Raw genomic sequence first — 26,021 nt, forward strand, 5'->3', positions numbered from 1 at the left:
AAAATTATAGAAAGACACAAACCTCAAACACATTCTTGGTGATTCCAAGCAGACCATAGTATGCTGTCCCAGTTGCACCAGAATTCACACATATTTCACCAACCTCATCAGTTTTACATAGATAAGGAGTTCCATCCACCTTCACAACACACACATTAGCTAAAGAGATAGAGCAAGAATGCAATGGTATTATCATCTATGTATATTTTGGTAAACTGGTAGACACAGAAATTGTCTAAACCACAAACATTACATATAAAAAAAATGTCAAAAAGGAGGGTTTTGTTATAGAAATTTAAAAAGCATTTCGATAATCTGAGTAACGCTATCTCTGATTTATGTATTCTCTAGATATGAAAACTACAAACTTTCAAATTTCTGATCCCCCCTCCCCATTATGTTCTAGGCCTTACTACATAATACCACAACCTCTTAGCATTTGCTTTTGAATATGAAGGCCAAAATATAACCCAGGGCAGCTGGTTAGGTAAATGAGGATTTATGTAGTATTAAAGATGACAAATTTCGATAATACCAATTACAAATTAATAATTGCTTTTGATTTACTGTTGCACATAGCATATTCGGAGACATTAAATCCTTAAATTAAATATGCGACACACGCAAGTTAGAAATGGAAACAAAAGCTATTAGGCCACTTTTATTCCTGCTGCCAGTTTAGGATTGGTTCAAATGAATTTTTCTAGTACTTTGTCCAGTCTTCTTTTCAAACATGCCAAGTTTCCAACAGCCGTTGAGATGCTCTTTCATAATCTAACAGAACTCCTTTGCTATGTTGCCTAAAATTTCCTTTTCTTCACCAACTCATTACTTCAGATTACATCACCTGGTACCACCATAAATAAGCTTTCCTTCAGAGTTTGTTGATATTTTCCATTCCTTAGATAAACTATCTATGTTTAGCTGTTTTAATACTTCCTCATAAATCATTCCCTCTACTGCCTTATTCTTGTTGCTCTTCTATGAAGTCTCTTCAATTTTCTACACCATTCTCGTACTGAGGGCCACAGAACGCAAGGCGAATTTCCAGTCTGGTCTCACTAAAGTTGTCTACAGAGATTATCTTCTCCCTGCTCTGGAGCACTCGTGTTCGCAAATCAGAGATCATACTGGCCTTTTTCACAGCAATCAGTGGCTCTCTTGCTCTGAGGCCACCCATGGGTCTCTCAAGATACAGCACTCCATACAGGCGTCTATGCCTGTGCCAGCTTGCTGGGAGTATTCTGCATTTCCCAATCCCTGGGAGAGCCAGTATTTGACCGCGTCTGAGATGGGGCAGTACAAGATAACTTGCCAACTGCATGGGGGTGGTGATGATGATGATGGAGCTAGCCAGCTCAGATGCAGGAGAACGAAGACCAGGATGGGATGGCCTAGGTGGGTCAGTAGAGCAGCTGGAACCCTACCCTTACCCCACCCTGTGTTATCCAAACTAGGGCCAGCATGTAGGCAGGGTTGCCATCTCTTCAAGTGGGCTAACGAGCTCTCTGTTGAAAAAGGGAGCAAAACCACAGAGTATTTCATAGAATCATAGAATATCAGGGTTAGAAGGGACCTCAGGAGGTCATCTAGTCCAACCCCCTGCTCAAAGCAGGACCAATCCCCAATTAAATCATCCCAACCAGGGCTTTGTTAAGCCTGACCTTAAAAACTTCTAAGGAAGGAGATTCTACCACCTCCCTAGGTAACGCATTCCAGTGTTTCACCACCCTCCTAGTGAAAAAGTTTTTCCTAATATCCAACCTAAACCTCCCCCACTGCAACTTGAGACCATTACTCCTTGTCCTGTCCTCTTCTACCGCTGAGAATAGTCTAGAACCATCCTTTCTATATCCTTCTGCCGGCTTGTTGGTTTCCAAAGCTGGATGTCCGTAACCAGAAGTGATATTGGGGTAAGTAAATTGAAATTGCTTTTTTTTTTTTTTTTTTTTTTTTAACTCCATGTGCTTGCACCTGTTACTGCTACAGAGCCTCCTTTTCCCTGTCCCCACATGCCCTCTGCGGTTCACCCGCCCCCTGCAGCGGGAATTAGTGACTGAGGACCCTTCCTCCACAGGACTAGCACCCCTGCAAGGGACTTCTGTTCTTCCCTCCCTCCCGCCTCCCAAGTTCCTGGCAGGAAGCACTGTTAGTGTTGGCTGCTGCAGGCTCCAGGAGGAAGTGTCATTCCTTGCAGGGCCCTTTCTCCCTTGGGCATCCCTCCAGTCCCCAGGCTGAGCTGAGCTCAGCCCCCTCAACAGCACAGGCTTGCTGTGCTCTTTTCTCCACTTGCACAGGCTCCAGTTCTCCATTGCTCTGGGATCTCTGTAATCAGTGTGTGAAAGGTGCTTCAAGCTGCATCTGTCTGAGCCAGTGTGTGGCCCTGACGGGAGTGTTAACCAGGCTCAGGCCAGGAGCTGACCAGCAGCACCCATCTGGGTGTGTGGATTCTTTTCTGGGCTTCTGAAAATTTGAAATGAGAAGCCAATCCCTTAATCCAAGTCCCCATCCTGCCCCATTACATCTCGCTCAGAGCGCCCTGTGAAATCCTTGGAGCTTCTGACAGTGTTTCTTAGGGACACACGGGTTCTGGACCCTCTTGGCCCCAGCGCAGGCTGCTGTGTAGATGGGAAGCGACGTGGAAAGAGCCAGGACAAACGATGGGTATGTCCATGCAGCAAGAGCTGTGAATGGTCTAGCACAGGTAACAGCAGCAGTGAAGACAGCACAGCATGGGCTAGCGAGCCAGGTACGGACCCACGGTCTGCACTGTGCTCGCCCTCCCTGTGCTGACACCCACACAGCGCTGCCTTCATTAATCACACTAGCTGCATTCAAGCTAGCTCGGGCAGGCAAGCCTGTGCACAGCTTCTCTTACCATCTGCCACAATTTTCCAAGTCAGTCTTTGAACTGAAGCCTTGAGGGGCTTATAGGCAGCACTTGCTTCTACCACTGTCCAGTAAGTGCTGAGAGAGGTCACTGAATAGAAACAGGAATATTCCCTCCCTCACTGAATTTGTATAACTCAGCCCCCAAGCCTGGCCTGGTGCAGACAGAGACTAAAATCTTTGGTGGCAGCTAAGGAAATGTCAGCCTTCAGAGGACATTTCTGTCCTTGCCAGCCTGTGTCTGAACTAGGAGACCCTTAATTCACCCTAATGAAACTGAGCGTGTGAAAGACGAATGTGTCAGTTACCCACTGGTCTCCATCCTAATTTTAAATTGTCCACCAGAATGATCATCATTATCAATAAAGTGGAACTTTGGATCTGTTTACATGATAGCATCTGGCAACCCCAATAAGGTAACACTGCAACCAAAGCTTTGACACAGGACAAAAAGTTTAAACTGCTCTAGTGAGAGCTCACCAGTTGCTAGGCAGGATGTACACCTCTCTTCCTAGCCCTGCGGGCGTGGACTAGAAATTGGAACTTAAGTTACACAGACGTACGAACCATTAGCTTCAGGCTCAGCTACGCATAAACCCATTTTCAGATTCATAATCCTGATGAGTTCCAAATATAAGGCTGTTAAGCAGGCATGCCAACGGAGAATTAGTCCTTTCCTGTGGCCGCAAAAAAGGTTCTTCAATTAATTCAAAAGCTATCTACAGTGCTTTCCTTAACGGCGATGCAGGTGAGAATTAGATACACAGTGCAATGACCTACGGTCACACACAGGTGCCACAGTCATCAGCTAACCTGCATGCGTGACGTGAGTAGTAGCCTTGATTACCTTCCAATAACCTTGTCTCTCTCTGTGGAGCGAGACAACAATGCTACTGGCAGTAACATTAAGGCTCACATACAGTCACCACAACCTCTACCAAAAAGCAAGACCAAACACAAATGAGCAGGTCTGATTCTAACCAGCAGAAGACAGTGATACTCACAAATTAGTACAATACAGTAGCCAGCATAGGTCATTTGAGGACAAAATGACACTGACAGATGGCAAGATGGGACAATTAAATATGTGGATATCAAATTCAATTAACTTCAAAAAGCTCATAAAACCAACCTCCCCTAAAGCTCTAATATAGGATAATCACTATCAGAGAACAATCCAATAACCTTTTGCATTTGTTTGTTCAATACACTAAGCACCTGAAAAGTAAACTCTTTGCACAGACAAATAAGATACATTATTTTCTGATGCAGCTATTCAAATGCTATTAAATAGCTGTATGCTGAAATAGGTCTCGTCCTTCTATGACATTGTCTATACTTGAGTCAATGGGAATGGAATATAGGAGTTGCTCAAATAAATTAATGTCCAATACCACAGTCTGACAAGACAGAATAATGCATCAATAATAGGCCCAGATCCCTTCTAAATTAGGACATTTTACCATTAAGACTGAACAGAGTAATTTCTCATGTTGGAGTGATAAGACAAAATTAGTTTTTGACTGGAACTTGGCTGAGACTTCATATATATCCATTCAACCCAGCCCAATGATTCTTAAACATCCAGACTTGCTATCAATGATCTGGATGATGGGATGGATTGCACCTTCAGCAAGTTCGTGGATGACACTAAGCTGGGGGGAGAGGTAGATATGCTGGAGGGTAGGGATAGGGTCCAGAGTGATCTAGACAAATTGGAGGATTGGGCCAAAAGAAATCTGATGAGGTTCAACAAGGACAAGTGCAGAGTCCTGCATTTAGGATGGAAGAATCCCATGCACTGCTACAGGCTGGGGACCAACTGGCTAAGCAGCAGTTCTGCAGAAAAGGACCTGGGGATTACAGTGGATGGGAAGCTGGATCAGAGTCAACAGTGTGCCCTTGTTGCCAAGAATGCTAATGGCATATTGGGCTGCATTAGTAGGAGCATTGCCAGCAGACTGAGGGAAGTGATTATTCCCCTCTATTTGGCACTGGTGAGGCCACATCTGGAGTACTGTGTTCAGTTTTGGGGCCCCCACTCCAGAAAAGATGTGGGCAAATTGGAGAGAGTGCAGTGGAGGGCAAGGAAAATGATTAGGGGGCTGGGGCACATGACTTACGAGGAGAGGCTGAGGGAACTGGGCTTATTTGGTCTGCAGAAGAGAAGAGTGAGGGGGGATTTGACAGCAGCTTTCAACTACCTGAAGAGTGAGGGGGGTTCCAAAGAGGATGGAGCTCAGCTGTTCTCAGTGGTGGCAGATGACAGAACAAGGAGCAATGGTCTCAAGTTGCAGTGGGGGAGGTCTAGGCTGGATATTAGAAAAAACTATTTCACTAGGAGGGTGGTGAAACACTGGAATGGGTTCCCTAGGGAGGCGGTGGAATCTCCATCCTTAAAGGTTTTTAAGGCCTGGCTTGACAAAGCCCTGGCTGGGATGATTTAGTTGGGGTTGGTCCTGCTTTGAGCAGGGTGTTGGACTAGATGACCTCCTGAGGTCTCTTCCAACCCTAATTTTCTAAGATTCTGCTATGATTCTATTTGACATATGGAATAAATGGGACAGTCAGTTTAGCTCTTGTCTGATGTGAAATTTGTTATGGATATTGGATGCCACACAGAACTCTGAAGGAAAGGACAGAGTTCCCCTTCTCTTCATACAATTCGGTATTTTCATTAATGACTTGGGTAACGGGAGTGGAGAGTATGCTTATAAAATCTGCAGATAACACCAAGCTAGAAGGGGTTGCTAGCCCTCTGGAGGACAGGATTAGAATTCAGAACACCCTTGACAAACTGGACAATTGGTCTGAAATCCAACAAGATGAAATCCAATAAGGATAAGTGCAAAGGAAAGGAAAAAGCAAATGGACAAGTACAAAATGGGGAGTAACTGGCCAGGTGCTCGTACTGCTGAACAGGATCTGGGGGGTACAGTGGATCATAAATTGAATGAGTCAATATGATGCAGTTGCAAAAAAGGCCAATATAATTCTGGGGTGTGTTAAACGGAGTGTCGTACGTAAGATAAAAGGTAATTGTCCTGCTTTCTTTGGCACTAGTGAGGCCTCAGGTGGAATACTGTGCCCCGTTCGGGCTGCCAAACTTTAACAGAGATGTGGACCAATGGGAGAGAGTCCAGAGGAGAACAACAAAAACAATCAAAGGGTTAGAAATCCCGACCTACGAGAAGAAGTTAAAAGCGAGGCATGTTCAGTCTTGAGAAGAGACGACTGAGGAGGGGATGATGAGCCTCTTCCAGTACATTGAGGCCTGTTATACAGAGGACGGGGATCAGTTTTCCATACCCACTGACAGCAGGACAAGAAGTCACCAGCTTAATCTGCACCAAGGGAGATCTAGGTTAGATACTAGGAAAAAACTTTCTAACGATAAGGTTAGTTAATATCTGGAAGAGGCTTCCAAGGAAGGTTCTGGAATCCCCATCACTGGAAATGTATAAGATTACACAAACACCTGCCAGCGATGGTCTAGGTTCACTTGGTCCTGTTGCAGTGTAGAGGGTGGACTCGGTGACTCTGGAGGTCCCTTCCAGCCTCATGTTTTCATGATGCTAGAGCCTGGATCTATTTTCTTCCTCTTCTGAAGCAGATTTTTCCTTTGGATTCTGCAGATAGTCACACCTGCATGCTATATTTAACTAGATCAGGCAAGGCAGAACTCAGTACTGTGAGGAACTCAAAGACCATATCGCTCAAATACCCTCTTATTTTCCCTTTTATGCAGGAATATTGTCGAAGACAGAAAGTATCAGTGACTTGCTCAAAGAGCTCATTTTTAAAGAAAATTGAAAAAAAACTATACTACTTTCTGAGAATCAAACGTCTCAGTTCTCAAAAGGACTGAGAGCTTAGGAGAAGTTTAAAACAACCTGTTCAATGGTTTACCTGCCAACAAGATAAGAGAGATTTACCCATTCAGGAAACTGGACTGCAGAGCTTGAATTGTCTCAGCAAATTCCACTCTTAGACTACATGTTCCTGTCATGACAAGCAGTCAGGGCACTCTAGTCTTCCAAATGATTTGAAGCAAAGTACAGAGCTATTTTCCCCAGACACTGAAGGTTTGTTGGACATGATGAATGTCCATGACTGAGGTTTTTAAACAGTCCATTCATTAATCTAGTCAAACTTTTGCTTAAGCCACAAATAATTTTAGCTACTTGCAAATATGCTTTAAAACAACTGCCAAAAGAAGGACCATACGAGAGGAACAGTAATATCATCATCAATTGGCAGAAGAAAGAACTGGTGGGATAAGACAAAACAGCAGCTAGAATACACAGCATATCTTAATTTTCCCCTTTATTATATTTTTGTTATGCCATTCAACAATTAAGTAGCTCCACTTAAGAAATACACAGTAGTTTGTTACACCTTAATTCTACCAATAATGTGGTCCAGTGGAAGAATGAATCAAAAGCAACACCTCCTCTCATTCCAAACTAAAAATCAGATTAAAATAGTTCCCTCATATACTCAGATTTTTAATATTTGATACTTTCAGACTGCTCTTAAAAAATACTTTCAAGAATTAAAGCACACACGCTAAGGCAGCAGGCCGTACAGCTGTAAGGCCACTTTCATCCAGGACAGAGTGCTACTTATTTGATCAAACCAAAATACACCACAACATCATCAGAAATTCAGTGGACTTCTATTAAATATACATGAAGTATACTCATCCTACCTCCAGGCATAACCTGACCAACATCCTGTACAGTGAGTACTGACAATTTTTCTTCTGTATCCACTCTAATCACGCTGTAACTCAAACAATTCATAGACAACACTGCTTTCCCAGGGGGTGGCCCACCCAAATCTGGAGGTCTGAAAAACAAAGTAAAATATCAAAACAGCAATGACACTGGGAATACCCCAATGGCAACACATTCAACAAAGAAGCTCTGTGCAGTTCTGTCAGGGATGAAAGTGCATGGCAAGTTTAACCATGGAAGCCATATCAGTAAGGAGACCAACTAAAGCTGGGCTCTAACTGATATTATTTACAGTACTTCATCTACCACAGACCAAAAACCTTTTAGTAGCATGGTCTAGTGGATACAGCACTTGACCGGGACTCAGGAGACCTGGGCTCGGTTCCTGATTCTGCTGGGTGACCTTGGGCAAGTTGCTTCATCCCCGTGCCTCAGTTTCCCCATCTGTAAAACGGGGATAATTATATTGTTCTCTCTTTGTAAAGTGCAATGAGATCTACAGATGAAACGAGCTATGTAGGATCCATGTGGTGGTGGTGGTAGTAACATTTTAATATGGAAGGAAGCCCTCTGATCTTCTCTCTCTACTTATCTAAGTGTTTGCACCCTGTAATGTGTGTTCCTATTTAAATGCTGGTGTAATTCTTTAGCATGGGTCCTGTCATCGTGGAGAGATGAGGATGTAGAACCATTAGTTCTCTAACCAAATGGGCAATCTCCCACCACTGTAAAGATAAACTAAAACCAGTCTTGACTTTTGGAGGAATGCATTCAGTTGTGTGTATACTCTGAGCACAGCTCACTGGAGACTGCCAATTGCATTTTGAGACAAATTGTGAGGTTCTGAAATCTGTTCTTATTCCATATTGGAACAAACCCAAAACCTTTTGAACGTATTTGCAAAATGGAACAGTATTGAAACATCTGTTTTCCAGATCAAGAAAGTTAAGTTTTCAATTCAGGGGTTTCCCTCACTCACTGGAGACTGAACCCTTAACCTCAGAAACCTTCCCAATTAAAACTTAATTGAAATAGATACTTTTCAAGAAAACAGTGTATTTTGACAACAAATTACTCAAAAACGTTCCTATCTGTGACCCTGCTGAATAATCACATCAATTTTCACTTACTACAAAATAGTTATTTTCCCTTCCCTAAGAGTGCTCCTCAGAGCCCTTTGGATTCCCAGTGGTATTTTTTAGATGGTTAAAACTTTTTTTTTAAAATTACTCACTTATGTTAAACAAATGTTAACATTTTAGAGAGAGGAAGCCGTTTAGCTAAAGACTCAATACCCTCATTCCTTCAGTTAATGTTATTACAGAGCTCACACTCAACATCCTTGAGATCTCCTACAAAACCAGGGAAGATCAGACTGGATACGACTGACATTTCTGAAGCAGATGCAAAAACAAAAAAAACCTCAGTCAGATCATCTGTATTCATCGTAAAGTAGGGGAAAAGGGCACAAGGCCAGTTTCAAAGGTGATCTTTAAAATGAGACACTGAGCAAGCCTCAGATGAGCCTCTAATTTTTGTCTTTTGGGTAACCGGAAGTTGTACTCTGATTGTCCGTTTGGCCTGCGCATGTACCCTATGGTTCCTTGTGCTGTGTTACCTGCCTGTTCACACGTGGGCGGAATAGTGGCAGGTGTCTGCCACTCTGGCGTAGCTTGATCTAGTCGTGTCTCGTTAATGGGCAACAGCACCCTGGCGGGTGTTGCTGACTGCAGGATATCCAACAGTTTGTGTTGTGAGTCCTGGACTCCTTCATGTGGAATCCGAAGAGCGTCAGCTACCCTCTTTATGAGGTCTCTAAATTGCTGAAAATCACCAGCCATGGAAGATGGAAGAGAGCTTCAGCCAGAAATGAGGATGAAATAGGTGCTTGAGAGCTGGCCTCCTTATCCTCCCTGGCCTCCTGCTCCTCAAACACCTCTGCCTGTGGGGGCGCTGCGGGAACGAGAGGGCCGGACAACTCTAGCCTCCAGATAATATGGTATCGGTGGTCTGGCAAATTGTTGTCGATAGGCAGCCCAGGGGTCCCAGTATGGCCATGGGGGGGAATACTGGAGAGAGGGTGGCATGTAGGGTTGATTCCACCACTCTTGATAATGATTCTGATTTTCCCTGATTTCAGAGAGTGGGTTCCTGAAAGGATATGTTGGAGAAACCAAAATAGAAATAAAGGAGACCAACTGGAAGTCTCTTTCATCCACCTCCATCTCATCCAAAGGATACTCCTGGGGGAACTGTGTGCCACTGCGCATGCGCAGAATTTATGTCCCCTGCAGATTTCTTTGCTTCACTGCAGAAAAATGACTTTCTGACAGGGAAGCAAAGAGAAGCTGCAAGAGCAGTTACGCATCACTCAACTAGCTGCATCCAGACCCCCACAGCACCAAGCCCCACTCCCCCAGTCCCCTTGCTGAGACCCCCACACCCAGACCCCTCCGCTGAGCCCCAACCACTTTCACCTGGAATCTCCTGAAGAGTCCCATTGCCCTGCACCTGGAAACGCACCCCCAAATGAGCCTCTGTGCATCCAGATCCCCCCACACCTAGACTCTCCACTGAGTTGCCTGCACTCAGATTGTCCCACACAGAATCCTCTCACCCCACACCTGGATCACCCCACACTGATCCCCTCCCCTTTCTGCCTGGTTGAGCCTGCCTGCCATACACCTGGTGCAGAGGGGCAGGGCCCCAGGGTGTTTCTGGGGTAGGCCCAGGCCTTGTGCTGTGTCAGGGTCTGGTGCAGCTTCACCGCTGAGTCCGTGTCCCCAGGGTAGGGGGTGGGAACACTGGGGAGGCTGCAGGGTGATCTCCCACCTTCATGTAGCAAGTGGTATGTGCTCCCCACTGCCATGCTGGAGCCTCTGCATTTATTTATTGACCAATAAAACTTTCAGAATTTTGCAGAATTTAAAAATATTGTGCACAGAATTTTTAATTTTTTGGAGCAGAATGCCCTCAGAAATAAAAGGAGGAGCACCTGGAGAAAATGGTAAAGTACTGTGGTACCGGATAGTGGTAGTCCAGAGATTGGGGCCTCAATAGAGAGAGACGCTCTGTACCCATGAGGAGCAGGGACCCTCAGTCATCCGTTATAGAGAAATCCTTAGCATATCTGAACTCCTGTGGTACTGAATAGGGGACTGGTACTGATGCAGTAGGCAATGCCACAGTCACCAAAGCCAACAGCCACTGCTGGTCGGTGTACTGAAATAGACACTGATGGTGTCTGGAGCCATTGCTTGCTTGGTGCCAAGGACACCGCATGCATGGGTACCGACGGGTGCGCTGAACTCGACGGTGCCAGTCCCAAGTGTCTATACTTGACCTCTTTGCTGCTAGAAGGTACTGAGATCCTACCAGACCCACGTCTCTCGTTCATGCTCCGGGATTTTATGGCCCTGCTGGTACCAGAGGAGGAGTCCTTTGATTCAATGGTACCGAAACGAGAGGTCAAGGCTTTGGAGACTGTAGATCTTGCCACATCCTTGTCTTTTTTGAAGATGGCATCTTAAGGTGAGAGTCCATGTTCCTCTTTTGGGAATCCTTCCCTGAGGTGTCCAAAGTTTTCCCTTTCTTAGGGGAAGCCTGCGCTGATGGAACCATGGATCTGCCCCGAGACAGACGTACTGGGGGGAGTCTCCTGACCGGACTCAGAAGTTGGTCTATGATTAGCAGTCTGAGTTTAATCTCTGTTTACCTTTCCCCGGGACTTGAGGGCTAGGCAAAAGTTGCACTTCTGGGAGATGTGGAACTCCCCCAAGCAATGGACACAGTCAGAGCAGCCATCGTTTACAGGGATAGCCTCTTGGCAGGAGAGGCAACATCTGAAACCTGACAAGCCAAGCATGCCCTGCCAGGAAAAAATAAGTCTCCCCAAGGGGAAAAGAGAGGAATCAAACAATCCCCTCACTACTTATCTAACTATAACTAACTACAGAAACTATTTAAACCACTGTCAAAATACCCAAGAAGCTGAGGCATGCTCAGGCGGACACGCCAGCGTTCCATCTCAAACTGAGGCAGTTGAGAAGGAACTGAGAGCTGTTTGCACCACAGCCCCATAAGGCCTCGGTATCTGGCACTAGGAGGCACAGGACACATATGGGGGTCGAACAGACACTGCTAACTGAAAAATCTCTGAGCAAGGGCATGAGCACTTGAAGTGGAGCTCCCATGGGGACACTACTTGAAGAGCATACATTTTGCCTAGGTTAGAAATGTATTTAGTTAAATTCTCACTAAATATAATACCTGCGAATAGCAACAGTTAATGCCTCTGAAGAACTGGCACAGGGACAGATAACTTCTGGTCTCAAACCTCTGGACTGAAATACGTTGAGGAATGCATCACAGGAAGATATTGACCCTAAATACAATAAATCACAAAAAGGGAAAAGCATGCATGATTTTTGCAAGGAGAGATAATGCTGAAAAAAATCCATTTTACCCTAAAGAATTTCCATATTTATTTTTACCTGTGATTTAGCTGTAGAATATGCAAATGTCCTCACACCACGTCATCAAGTCATACTTTTGACAGATTATTCTTTAAAGAACAGCATACCCCATTAGTGTTTAAGCAACAGAGCTGCACAAAATTCTAACATAGTCAGGCCCACATATTCACAGGTAGTCAGTCATTGCTGCACTCAGCAGTGCAACGCCTAACTGATTTAAGAGTCTACTTCCCATTTTCAAAAGGGCTTTAGGCACTTAGGACCCTAAAACCTATCGACTGTTGATGGAATTTTGGCCCCTAAGTGCCTAAAGCCCTTTTGAAAATGAGATTTAGACTCCTAAATCAGTTAGGTGTTGCATTGCTCAATTCCTTTAAAATATGGTCCTTAACGATTACTAATTCACAAAGCGAAATCAGTGGAGAAACTCTCCCTGCAAAGGCAAAGTTAAAAATCATGGAATTCTGCAAAGGATCTTGTAAAGGTATAAATGATCAGTCATTAAAATCCTGAAAATTGTCTCATATAAAGTTTCCTGCAAGTATCATGGGACCAGGATGCATACACATCTTCTAAAAATCATTACATGATTTTGAAAAGCTCCATTTGTGTTCAGAACTCTATGTCAGACCCATGTGAAAAAATGACACGTGGGCCCCAAGCTTTATTATTTTAAATTCCATTTTATTGTAGCAGGGAAAATTTTCCAGCCAGCACACTTCAGAGTTAATTTCTAAGACGGTTCAAGTCATTCTGTATTGCTCCTGGGCCTTATACTACCATCATGCTTCAATCACTGAGAAATGCACTACCAAGTCGTGTGTGATTGTTTGAGTATTAATGGATGGTGGTAACAGTATTGTAGGTAGTTCTGTGGGTACAATGGTCAACATTTTATTACAGAGTAAATGGCCTAATGCCCTAAGCATCAGGTCTCAAATATCTAAACTCTTTGGAACTACTCATTTAATCCTCACAAGATCAGTTCAGCCTTTCCTCCTTCCACAGTAAATAAATGGACTTCCATACAGCATGTCATTTCTGTGAGTTCTTTCAGCGATTGCATTCCTGGAGGCTCTTTGTAGCTGTTCGAGATCTCTTGGAACTCTTTATGAGAGCAGACTTTTGCCCTAATATCCTTGGTCAAGAACTGTCCCACCCTACTCTGTTTTGCTGTCGATCAGCTGTTCTCCTGGCTGCTGAGCTCCGTCACTAAGGTTTGCTCACTGTCAGTGTGACAGGCACTATAAATAACTTGCAATATGCTTCCATACACCCAGGGTTGAAAGACACTGTAGAAATGTAAAATATTATCCCCACGCTTACATGGATTAGCTCCATCTGCCACTATTAGCATTCGTAAAGAGCTGAGGTTGACATCTCTTTGATCCCGCTGAGCCAAAAGCGACCAGTGCATATCACGTGATTTTACTACTGCTACACGGGCTGAAAGTAAAAAAAAAAAATTAAAACCAAAGTAATGATTTTACATAGGCCACGTATGTGGCGAACACACTGGGCATATCACATGTCCTGTCAGGAGGGAGCTAAGCCTTGCCCATCATGCATCCAGAAATACTTCTATTAAAAAGTATTTGCTGTGTAACTAAACTGTGAAAAAGTGAAGTTGGTTGAACTGCCAACAGCACTTCCTGATCAGACCATCTTTTGAGGAGCCAGTTATTGAGGTAGGGAAAACCTGTTATTCCTAGACAATGGAGGTAGGCAGCTGCAAACACCAGGATGTTTGAGAAAAACCCATGGGACAGAAGAAAGCCAAAGCCTACTGTACTGGGAGAGATCGTGCTCAAGTGGAAAAATGAAGAATTTTTTTGAAAGAGGGATGAATTGTTACGTGGAAGTATGCATCTTTGAGGTTGAGAGTCACCAACCAGTCCCCAGACTCCACGGAGGAAATTATAGCTGCTAGGGACTCTGTTCTGAATTTCAGATGTCTGACTTACTTGTTCAATTGTCTGAGATCTAGTTTTGGCCTCCAACCTTTGTTTTTCTTGGGTAGCAGAAAACTCCTTGAATAGTGTTGAAGTGGAACTGGTTCTATGGCCCCTAGACTTAGGAGCAAGGTGATCTCCTGTCTCAGCAACTGATTGTGAGAGGGGTCTCTAAAGAGGGATGGGAAAGGGGAGACCAACTGGAGGTAAACTGGATTGTATAACCAGAAGTAATGGCCTCCATTGTCTGATGTTATAGGCTGCCACACATGTTGGTATAGAGGGAGAGTGTCCAAACTGAGAAAAGGGATGGAATGGTGCAGTCAAGAAATCCTGACTATTCAGTGGTTCAGACTCTTGACCAAACGTCAAAAGTGGCATTTGGAAGATGTTGATGGTAGGAATGAAGCAGCTGAGGTAATGATTTCCTTTTTAGAAAAGCTCAGCCTCTCAGCTGGTGGTTCAGATGGTCTATGAAAGGTAAAAAATTGAGCAGGACGGTATCTTTGTACTGACTGAGACCTCTGAGTTTCGTTTTATTTGCAGGTATGTATATCCCCAAGGATCTAAGTGTAGCCCTAGAGTCCTTTAGAGTATTGACAGGTTTCAGAGTAGCAGCTGTGTTAGTCTGTATTTGCAAAAAGAAAAGGAGTACTTGTGGCACCTTAGAGGCTAACAAATTTATTTGAGCATAAGCTTCTGTGAGCTACAGCTCACTTTAAAATCTCCCCACTGTATGCATCCGATATATACACAGAGAACATGAAACAATGGGTATATGAAAAATTCAGATGGTAACACCCATTGTTTCATGTTCTCTGTGTATATAAATCTCCCCACTGTATTTTCCATTGAATGCATCCAATGGAGTGAGCTGTAGCTCACGAAAGCTTATGCTCAAATACATTTGTTAGTCTCCAAGATGCCACAAGTCCTCCTTTTCTTTTTAGGGTATTGAGTAAATCATCTGTGGAGTCCACAAAGAGCTCGTGGCCATTCAATTGTACCTCCCACGGGAAACTAGACAACTGACACCAAGAAGCTCATCTTGTCACTACTGTGGTGTCGGCCACATCAAGTGAAGCCTGCAAAGACATCTTTGCCAAGAGCTGAACCCCCTTTCTTCTGGCACTAAACTAATCTTGGTGTTCCAGTGGTAAATGGTCAATACAAGCACTGAACTTCTCATAATTCAGGTGATCATATTTTGACATCAGCACCTGGTGATTTGCAATCCTGAACTGTAATGTTGCCGAAGAGCTTTTATGACTAAAATGCTACAGGACCTGGCCTACGCTGCTGTTTATGTCCATGTAACTTATGTTGCTCAGGGTTGTGAAAAAAATCACTCCGCTGAGTGACAGCTTTCATCGACCTAACGCGATACCTACACTGTGCTATGTGCTTCTCTTCATGTGTCAGTATAATAATGCCTGCATCTGTAATTTTCACTCCATGCATCTGAAGAAGTGTGTTTTTTACCCACGAAAGCTTATGCCCAAATAAATCTGTTAGTCTTTAAGGTGCCACCGGAATCCTTGTTGTTTCAGTACCTCCAGGCTGTCTTAATTGTAGAAGTTGAATAGTCACTATCATTCCGAGTACTACTGAGCTGAAGAAATATGCTCTTTCTCATGGCATGGATACCTTCTCTCCCTCCCACACACAGCATCCCGAGAGGGAAGAGGCAAAAGGGTGGGCTTGTTCTTCATTCCTCAGTGCATCTGCATCAGCAGAAATACATCAGCACTGAAGAAAAACGTAATAGCAGTATCAGTGAAGTCTGAGGCTCGGAAGGCTCAAACATCAGTTGGACGCAGTGACAAAAAAATCAGCTGTGATAAGATAGCAGTGGCATCTAATCGTACACTAACAGGTTTTTCTCGCCTCTTTGAAGTTTTAGGTTTTTCTCTAATTTTGCTTAGCTGGCCCATTTCAGCAGTAACACACTTCACAATGTCTTTGTTTTGGCTCATTAGGGGATGGATGGATCAAGTCAAAGTACTTTCAGATTACCTTTGTATGAGCAGACTTTCTGTATCCAGGAAAGCGGATTAACCTTCATTAATGCATAGGGGATACTGACAACGTGCATTCTGTTCATTACGCTCTGTAAGTTAAACGTTCAAATGTCTCAAAGGGTAAATGAACTACACGGATACATTTAAAATATCACAGCTGCAGCACATGTTCAGTGCCATCTAACACCACGCAAGCAGGATAAATGCATATATCCAAACAAACAACATTTCCTATGTGCCTAAATCTATTTATCACTATATATCAGCAAGTGTCATTTGAAGCCTTGATGTAGTTTGTTCATTCATTCGGATATCAAAATACCAGAGAAACCCTATCCTCCAACATACTCTTCTTAAAATCTTGTCCTCCCTTGCTTTCTATGACTGTCCTCTTCTTGTTCTCCTCCTACCTCTCTAATCGATCCTTCAGTGTGTCCTTTGAAGGATCTTCCTCAATGCCCCCACTCCAGATTTCACAGGGCTCTGTCCTAGGTCCTCTTCTCTAAAACTTTTTTCCTCTGGCAATCCCATCTGCAAACAGAAATTCAACTACCATCTCTATATGGACAGTTCACACATCTACCTCTCTACTCCAGATCTGTCTCCTGTCCAAACAAAAATTCAGCCGGTCTGACATCTCTTTGTGAATTTCTAGCCATCAGCTCAACCACAACATGGCTAAAACGCAGCTCTTTAATCTTCCTCCCCAAGGCCCTCCCCACTATTTCCTTTCTCGATCGATGTGGACAATACCATTATTCTACCTGTCACTCAGGCCCGTAACCTGTGAGCCATCTGTGACCCACACGTCTCTCTAGGTCCTCACATCCAAGCTGGGACTGTCATGCAGATTATTTCTGCATAACATCTTTAAGATCCATCCACACAGCTAAACCTTGTGTCCAAGATCTCATCATCTTGCATCTTGGTTACTACAACCATCCTTCTCTGTCCTTGACAAATGCAATCTCGCCTCACTCACATCCATTCAGAATGCTGCTGAGACGATTGTTTCCCTAGCTTATCGCTTTGACCACGTCTTCTCTTTCTTTGCATCTCTTCACTGGCTGCCGCTTCTCTATCATGCCAAACAAACTTCTTGTCTTCACTTTCAAGGCCCTTCACAACCAATCTCCACCCTATCATCTCACTCCGTATCAACAAGTCAGCTCCCATTTCTGAATGGCCCAGAATGCCAGCCTCCACTGCTTGTTTGTTACATGTTCAAACAGGCACCATCATGCTTTCTCCCATGCTGCCCCTCACACTTAAGGAAGCTCCTTGTAACCATCCACAAAACTAGTCCTACTCTCCACCTTCAAAATACTTCTCAAAACCCTCCTTTGCTGTGAGGCCTGCAAAAAAATTGACAGCAGCTAAGCTGTTGGTGTACAGAGACCATGGACTGTCCCGCTCCCCAGTGCTGTCTCCTTGCACTCGTCTGTCTGTGTCTATCCACCTGCTGTCTCTTGCCTGACATTTAGATTGTAAGTGCTTTGGGACAGGAAAGGTCTTTTTCTCCTGTTTTTTGTACAGCACCTAGCACAACGGGGCCCTGGTCCATGACTGGGCGCCGAGACACTATGATAATACAAATAATACAATTCTTCATTATTGAATGTATTCAAACACTCACTGTTAAAACTCCGTGCCACAGACCAGCTTCCCTTTTGAAATCCAGCACATTTGTTAACGTTTCAGCTGAAAGTGGATGAACACTTTGGTTACATTTGCTGACCACCACAGTGGCCAAACCTTTAGAACATTTGAGAAGCATGGTGTATCTCCCAAAGGAGCTGTGAAATTTGTAAGACTTTCAGAAAAGGAATAAGCCAAAGTCACATTACCATGCTCCTATTATGTGTACACAGTCTGCTAAAGTCTACAGCATCTTAAGTTACTTGTTACAATTGTCCTTGTATCATCATTTGTTACAGATGACACAAGCAGTGATGCCTATAGTTAAGGTTGCCTGGCCCCTGACACTTTCAATTATAACACCCTATTTTCGATTGCTTACAACTTTGCTAATCTTTAATAGTTTGAGCTGAAATTTTTCCATGCTGGGTTTTTATCTCAGGCTGAATACAGGTGTGTCTCTTAAGTTTCAGCTAAAAAAGTTTGTGTGTTTCAAAGAATGTGATTAGAGAAAAATGTTGTTTTGTCCATGTTAGTTTTCTTTCTTTCTTTCTTTCTTTCTTTCTTTCTTCATTTTGACATTTGTCTCACTGAGAAACTCTAGCACCCTTCATGTTTCGGAGCAGGGACTTGGAATTAGGATTGCCGTGCTGTCAGAGATGGATGGCTTAGTGTCCTGAGAAAGTTCACCCAAATTTGGCTAAGTTACAAGTGAAAATCAGTTTGCACGTGCTCAACGGAGGTTTAAGAGAAGCTGGCAGAATTATTTTTGGAAAACACCATCCACAATGATCATGCTCCAACCCCACATAGCTCCAGTGTATTGACTGGACTGAGCATGCTGAACCATGGAATCTTCCTCCTGGGTGCCAGGCCTAGAACAGAAAGCAAGGAGACTGTCTCTCTTATCCTCTCACTGCCCCCACTGCTGGGTTGGTCCCTGGACAGTGTGGAGAAGGAGAAAGCAGCCTGACTTGCTTGACTGCAGAGGAGTGAGGAGAGGATGACAGGGGCAAGCCGGGGCAGGCTTGGGGGTATACAATTTTGCTGCAATTGGGCCAGAATGCTCAGCACCTTGGAAGATTGAGCCAAAATGACATTGAAACTGAAGGGAATCCAAATAAAGGTGACAAAGATGATAGAAGGATTAGGAGGTAAAATTTATGAACAGATTAAGTGGTTTTAACAAGTTTAGTCTAGAGAAAAGAGAGCATGAAGTCAAAAGTGCAGGTTGGGGATTGGGACTCTGCTGTTAATAGTCTCCAACTGGTAACAGATATGTACTGGTAATTAAGAGTCATTCTTGGTATTTTTTTTAAAAAGGCTGTTATTGAAGATTCTGTGAATTCCTTTTTAACAGGAAAAAAAGTGACAGGAGATTGAACATGCATTGTTTTAAACCTTAATTTAATTCATTCAAGGCAAACATTCTTCTGAAAATTAAAAAGCATTATGTTGACACTAGATTGCTATTTGGATAAACATATAATTAAAAATATTGAATACTAAACTTGTGAGAACAGCTTCAATACAGTTGCCTACCCCTTACTAAAGGGCATAGTTTACTGGTGTATTTTAAAATGTGGATTTTTTTTTTTTTTTTTTTTTTGCAATTCTGAGCAGTGACTGCTATATATTTACTTTCAAATTGATAAAGCTATCAGCTGCTATTTACGTACACTTCACATATTTTGTCTTAAAAGTACAAAAGGGTAAAGCAAGCACACTTTCAGGGGGAGGGAAGCTGATTGCCAATAATACTGGCTACATTTAATAAATTTATACAAGTCTTACACGAAAACAAACTTTTTTTTTTTTTTTTTTTACAAGTTGATGCGGAAGCACATGTATTCATAATTTTGCTTAAAGACTGATCAAAAATTGGAAACTGCTGGCAAAACTCTACCCTGTGAATATGACCAGTTAGCCCCCCCTGTATTGGCTGTTCTCCTGGGGTGTGATTTTCTGCACATGCAGTTACTCCAACAGCACATGCCCATTGGGAGCGTACTGCTGTCGGCTGCACGGGAACAAACAGGCCACATATTAATAATACAATAAAGATATTGATCCTTCCACTGTTGTGAAGCCTTCAGCCTGATCAGCAAAAGTTGTTGCTGATTAACCCTTTCAGAGTTGCAAGATTTACTTGGATTGTCCAAGAAATCAAATATTAGTTCTATTTATTTCAACTTGTGTTTTAACTAGTATGTTGCTAACACGTACACGTATGGTCACAGAAGACTTTTTTTCTCAACAGTGTGGAATTAGGTGGTATGAGATGGACACATACAATCAACTGAGCAGGTTAACAAGGGTCTCAGATTAGAACTACTTAATACATGCTGTGGATGAAGTTACAAGTGGCTCCTTATTTTTCTTCATATTTCATGTCAATTACAAGCAAGTAAACAGCACTTTCCTTCAACAATGAAAAATGTCACTAAGACTGGAGATAGGGCACTAAAAATGCTTTCCCAACATAAGATACAGTATGTTTTGCTTAATGTAAATATCAATATGTATTATTTTTGAAGAACCTCTACGGAACTTACCTTCTGAGTAACCGCATGACTGGGTCAATGCGTGACAGTGGGCCAGCATGGACGCATGAGATATAGTGATGCCCATTGCGCTGCCCTCTTTACTTGTCTTATACTGAAAAGAGAAAATTTACGTTTAATAATTGAAGTTAGCCAACTAACGACGATTAATTTGAGGGGCATCTTTGTGTGTGTACGGTATGTTAAACTGTACATACTTAGAGGAGCAGCCGTGTTAGTCTGTATTCGCAAAAAGAAAAGGAGGACTTGTGGCACCTTAGAGACTAACCAATTTATTTGAGCATAAGCTTTCGTGAGCTACAGCTCACTTCATCGGATGCAGTAGCTCACGAAAGCTCATGCTCAAATAAATTGGTTAGTCTCTAAGGTGCCACAAGCCTCCTTTTCTTTTTGTACATATTTTGATTGTTTCCCTGTCCCTTACCATTTGTAAATTACTTGTCCCAGTGACCCCCAAAATGGAACACCATCAATACATGATTATCACCACCCTGCCACTTTGCTGACATTGTATCCCTTTCCCCTCCCTTTGTTCATTACTTGTCTATGTACATTGTAAAATCTTTGGGGCAGTCAACTCTTTGCCTCTGACTACGTATTTGTACAGTGCCCAGCACAACAGGTGCTACTGTAACACAAATAAATACCGAGAGTGCATCTGACACTATCCTTGAGTACGTCACAGGATTCTTGGAAGGAAGATGGTTAAGTTTTCTATAATGCAAAGTTTACACTTCCAACCTGGTATGGGAATTTAAAAGTGAAAATGTGGTAACTCAGAATGAAAGGCTGGGTGAAAGCCTCAAAAGCAAAGATGAGCGTAACTGGGTGGGGAGGGCTGCTGCTATAAAAACAAAAGCAAAAAGATTCTAAGCTAGGTGACTGAGTAAGAGGAGAGCACAACATTACAGTGACAGTCTGATGCTCCTAATTATATGGAAACAAGGTGTGGGGGAAAGGTACTGCACTTAGTTTTAGGGGAGAAATAATATTTATGTATAATCTATAGCACCATAACTTTTCATGACACCTTACAGAGATTGAGAGACATGGTCCATGCACTGAAAACTTACCATGTAAATGTGAGACACACAACGAGGATATAGATACAGGGTAAAAATTTCAAATGGTCTAGGTGACTTAGGAGCCTACATCTCATTGCAAGAATAAAAGTCACTTAGGCACTTCTGAAAATTTTACCCAAAGGAACAAGCCACAGGATTACAAATAAAATGATACATCCGATCACATGGCGAGATAATCATTTACACACTGACTGTTTTCAGTAAGGACAGAGGGAGAGCAAGAGAATGGATACATTCAGTACAGGAGTGGAAATCAATGATGGAACCCATGTGTCAGATACAGAGTGATACTTTCTAGCATCACTTAAGGTCAGATATAAAGGAAAGGAAAAAGACATTGACGGTCAGATGTTGGGATCATAACTAGCTGGTGAAAGATTCAGAGACTGGGACAATTTCTTGCTGTACACTGAAAAATTAAGTAATTTACAATCTCTCAGGACTACAAAGAGAACAATAAAGTGCTCTGTGGAACAGGTGACCGTAGCGTAAGTACTTGCTAAGCATGCTGCATTTGTTTACCTCAATATAAGCGATATCAGCACTGGCATCCCGTACTTGTGGATGCCAGTCCTTGGCTGGTTTTGCGAGATGCTTTCCATCAATCACAAACCAAACAAGACGAGGCCAACCTTAAATTAAAAACAAGACGAAAATTATTAAAACACTTCCAAAGAAATATTTTGTTTTTCAATATTCTGGGACAGCAACAACTAGCTAAGCAAAAGCACCAGAATCATGCTGCTGGGGGAAATGTGGAATGAAAATCATTAACAGCTTGATCAAAGCACTCTTTTGACAAGAGGCAGACAGTTTTCAGATTTCTCTTCCTTCTTCCTTCAGATGTACAGTTAGAAATGTGTAACCACAATCAAACTAGTAATTGTACAGTAGCATTCAATATCTATGTTCTTTGCTCTGCAGAAAAACAATGGATAACAAAAAATGTACCTTTGAATGTAACTACCTCCCCAGTTTGAGCTTTCGGAAGGCCTTTTTGACAAACGTCCGTTGTCAAAGCTAACGTTACTCCACAACTGCCCAAGAGAAATCCAATCTGTTGGCTGCCAGCATCCTGTAGAAAAACCATGATGTTATTGTAAATATGCAAATAGTAAAGCTTAGAGTTTTCTGCAATTCTGCCATGCTTAGAAGACGTTAAGAAGTTACATGTGAATAATCATGTGTTTCCAGACACCGCATTTCTTAGCCTTCACACATGTACAGTTGCTTTAAATGTCTCCCTGTTTTCTGGTGCCCATTACTGCAGTATGAGAGTGCCTATCCAAATCCTTGATCTCCTGTGACTCCTATTCATTTGTGAGTAACTCAGAGATGTGTAATTCAACACAACAGAGATGTTCCTTTCTTATTTTTAAATAAACGTAAGTTCCTAAATCCAGGAAAAAAGACAGTTACCTTTTCTGTAACTGGTGTTCTTCGAGATGTGTTGCTCATGTCTATTCCACAACAGATGTGCGTGCTCGCCATATGCACGGGTGCCGGAAGTCTTCCCCCTAGCAGTACCCGAAATGGGGGAGCGCCCCCTGTGACCCCTGGAGCGGTGCCTCCATGGTGCGGTATCAGGGGAGCTGCGTGCTCCCCCCACCCTCAGTTCCTTCTTGCCAGACAACTCCGACAGAGGGGAAGGAGGGTGGGGTGTGCAAATGGACATGAGCAACACATCTTGAAGAACACCAGTTACGGAAAAAGGTAACTGTCTTTTCTTCTTAGAGTGGTTGCTCATGTGTATTCCACAATAGGTGATTCCAAGCTATATCTGTTGGAGGTGGGAGGAGTTCACAGATCCCTGGGACAGAGTACAGCCCTGCCGAACCCGGCGTCATCCCTGGTTTGGGAGACAATCGCGTAGTGCGAGGTAAATGTGTGAACCAACGACCAAGTGGCGGCCCTACAAATAACCTGGATAGGGACCTGGGCTACAAAGGCAGCCGATGAGGCCCGGGCCTGAGTCGAGTGTGCCTTTACAATGGGTGGCGGGGAATGCCCGCCAGATCATAACAGGTGCGAATGCACGAGGTGATCCAATGGGAGAGGCGCTGGGTGGAAATCGACTGATCCTGCATGTGTTCAGCTGAGGCAATGAACAGTTGAGAGGACTTCCTGAACAGCTTAGTCCATTCCAGGTAGAATGCCAGCACCCTACGCATGTCGAGCGAGTGGAGGCGGCGTTCCTCACTGGACGCATGCGGCTTGGGGCAGAGGACAGGCAGGAAAATGTCCTGGCCCAAGTGACAGGCAGAGACCACCTTAGGTAGGAATGCGGGGTGTGGGCGGAGCTGAACCTTATCCTTATGAAAAACCGTGTATGAGAGTTCGGAGGTCAGGGCCCTGAACTCTGAGACCTGCTTCGCCGACGTGATAGCAACCAGGAAGGCAACCTTCCATGAGAGGTGAGATTAGGAGCATGTGGCCAGAGGTTCAAACGGGGGCCCCGAGAGACGGGATAACACCAAGTTCAGGTCCCACGGCGGGACAGGGGGCCTAGCACGTGGAAAAAAGACAGTCCAATCCCTTAAGGAATTGTCTAGTCATAGCATGTGAGAACACCGTGTGTCCCTGCACCGGCGGATGGAAGGCCGATATGGCCGCCAGGTGCACCCTGACCAACAAGGGCGCCAGGCCCTGGGCTCTAACGTGAAGGAGGTAGTTCAGGATAAGCTGGATCGGGGCGGCCACCGGGGAAACACCCTGCTCTGCTCGGCGGCCCATCTGGAGAACCAGGACCACTTCACCACGTAGGCGCAGCCTGTGGAGGGCCGCCTACTTTCCAGAAGAGCTAGACCCCCTCCAAACACATCTGCTCCTCCCCGCCTAGCCATTGAGCAGCCACACCGTGAGGTGGCGAGCCGCTAGGTTGGGATGGAGGCGGCGGCCCCGGTCCTGGGAGAGCAGGTCCGGGTGGAGCGGCAATGGCTGCGGCAGAGCCACTGCCAGGCCATGAGGGTCCCGTACCAATGCTGCGGGGCCATGCCGGGGCAATCAGGAGAACCCGGGCCTTGTCCATTGTTACTTTCTCCAGGACCCTGCTGATGAGAGGGAACGCACAGAGAAACTGGTCCGACCAGGACAGAAGGAAGGCATCGGAGATACCGCCCTTTCCCAGACCCCCCCGGAGCAGAACCTGTCCCAGGCCTGGGAGAACTCCGCGGCCAGCTAAAGCTGGAGGGGCCTCATTCGGAGCCTGGCGGACCACATACGTGCATGCCGATATGTGACCCAGGAGCTGGAGGCTCGCTCTGGCTGTTGTCACAGGGAACTTTGTGACCGTGTCGATGAGGCCTTTTAGGGTCTCGAATCTGTCTGGCGGGAGGAAAGCCGTGGCCGATGAGGCGTTTAGGAGTGCCCCGATAAACTATGTGCTGGACCAGGACTAACGTGGGCTTGGTGTCGTTTACTAACAGGCCCAAGGCAGCACATGTGGACAATAGAAGCGTCACATGATCCTGCACCTGCGACCAGGAGCTGCCCTTGACCAGCCAATCATCCAGGTAGGGAAAGATCTGGACCCCCCAGCACCTGAGGTAGGCTACCACCACCAACATACATTTTGTGAACACCCTTGGGGCAGTGGATAGGCCAAAAGGGAGGACCATAAATTGGTAGTGATTCTGTCCCCCAGGAAATGGAGGAAGCGTCTGTACCCCTCAAATATGTGGATGTGGAAATATGCATCCTGCAGATCCAGGGCAGCGTACCAATCCCCTGGATCCAGGGAGGGGATGATGGAGGCCAGGGAGACCATGCGAAACTTGAGTTTGACCATAAACTGGTTCAGATCCCGCAAGTCCAGGATGGGCCTGAGTCCCCCTTCGGCGTTCAGAATAAGGAAATAGCGGGAGTAGAACCCCTTGCCTCTGAACTCCCCGGGGACCATTTCCACTGCTCCCAGGTCTAGGAGCCGCCCCACCTCCTACTCTAGGAGGGCTTCGTGCAAAGGATCCCCCAGAAGGAATGGGGGTGGAGGATGGTTGGGTGGGGGCGAAACAAATTGCAGCGTCTAGCCCCGGGAGACTGTGTTGAGGATCCAGCAGTCTGAGGTTAGTTGCAACCACTCCGGGAGGAAAGCACACAACCAATTGCAGAAGGAAGCTTTATTGAGGGGGGATTCCCTTCGTGAACTGTCAGGGTGCACCCAGGCGTCCCATCAAAGCTGCCTTTTCCCTGCCTGCTTGCCCTTGGAGGACCCAGGCTGCGGGGCAGGCCGTGACTGCCGCTGAGCGCGCCTCTTATAGTCTCCCGACTTTTTATTGGCAGCCTCGTACTTAGGCTGGGCATCCGGAGCAGGGACCTGCTGCGGCTTAAACTTAGTTTTGGCTGGAGCTGGAACATAAAGACTCAGGGTCTGCAGGGTCGTGCGGGAGTCCTTCATGCCATGCAGCTGTGTATCCGTTTGTTCCGTAAACAGAGCCTTGCCATCAAACGGGAGATCCTGCATGGCCGATTGCACCTCGCCGGACAGCAGGAGCCACGACGCCCTTCTCATGGACACCGCTGAGGCCATGGATCGAGCTGCCATGTCCGCCGCATCTGACGCCGTCTGCTGGGACAGCCTGGCAGCAGCTGCACCCTTCTCCACCAGCGCCTTGAACTCTTTCTTATCACGCTCCTGGTGGGAGTCCTCGAATTTGAGCAGC

General features: G+C 44.8%; 1 protein-coding gene across 8 annotated transcripts in view; it reads right to left on the minus strand.

The window, feature by feature from the left end:
- DIP2A (disco interacting protein 2 homolog A) overlaps positions 1–26,021 on the minus strand; it is a 241,219-nt gene that overhangs the window by 47,172 nt on the left and 168,026 nt on the right. For 7 of the 8 annotated variants that reach the window (XR_013347437.1, XM_077829458.1, XM_077829453.1 and 4 more), the window contains 9 exons: positions 22,315–22,438; positions 21,886–21,995; positions 20,270–20,372; positions 17,713–17,777; positions 16,072–16,165; positions 13,430–13,549; positions 11,898–12,012; positions 7,601–7,740; positions 23–159 (listed from right to left, as the gene is read on the minus strand). Coding sequence is in view for 7 of the 8 variants with exons in the window: in XM_077829458.1 (XP_077685584.1) it covers positions 23–159; positions 7,601–7,740; positions 11,898–12,012; positions 13,430–13,549; positions 16,072–16,165; positions 17,713–17,777; positions 20,270–20,372; positions 21,886–21,995; positions 22,315–22,438 (1,008 nt within the window). In the remaining variant the exon portion in view is untranslated. The remainder of the gene's footprint in view (positions 1–22; positions 160–7,600; positions 7,741–11,897; positions 12,013–13,429; positions 13,550–16,071; positions 16,166–17,712; positions 17,778–20,269; positions 20,373–21,885; positions 21,996–22,314; positions 22,439–26,021) is intronic. The other variant, XM_077829455.1, reaches the window with a different exon arrangement.

Source organism: Eretmochelys imbricata, chromosome 11 (assembly GCF_965152235.1).
Source record: "Eretmochelys imbricata isolate rEreImb1 chromosome 11, rEreImb1.hap1, whole genome shotgun sequence".
Lineage (NCBI taxonomy): Eukaryota > Metazoa > Chordata > Testudines > Cheloniidae > Eretmochelys > Eretmochelys imbricata.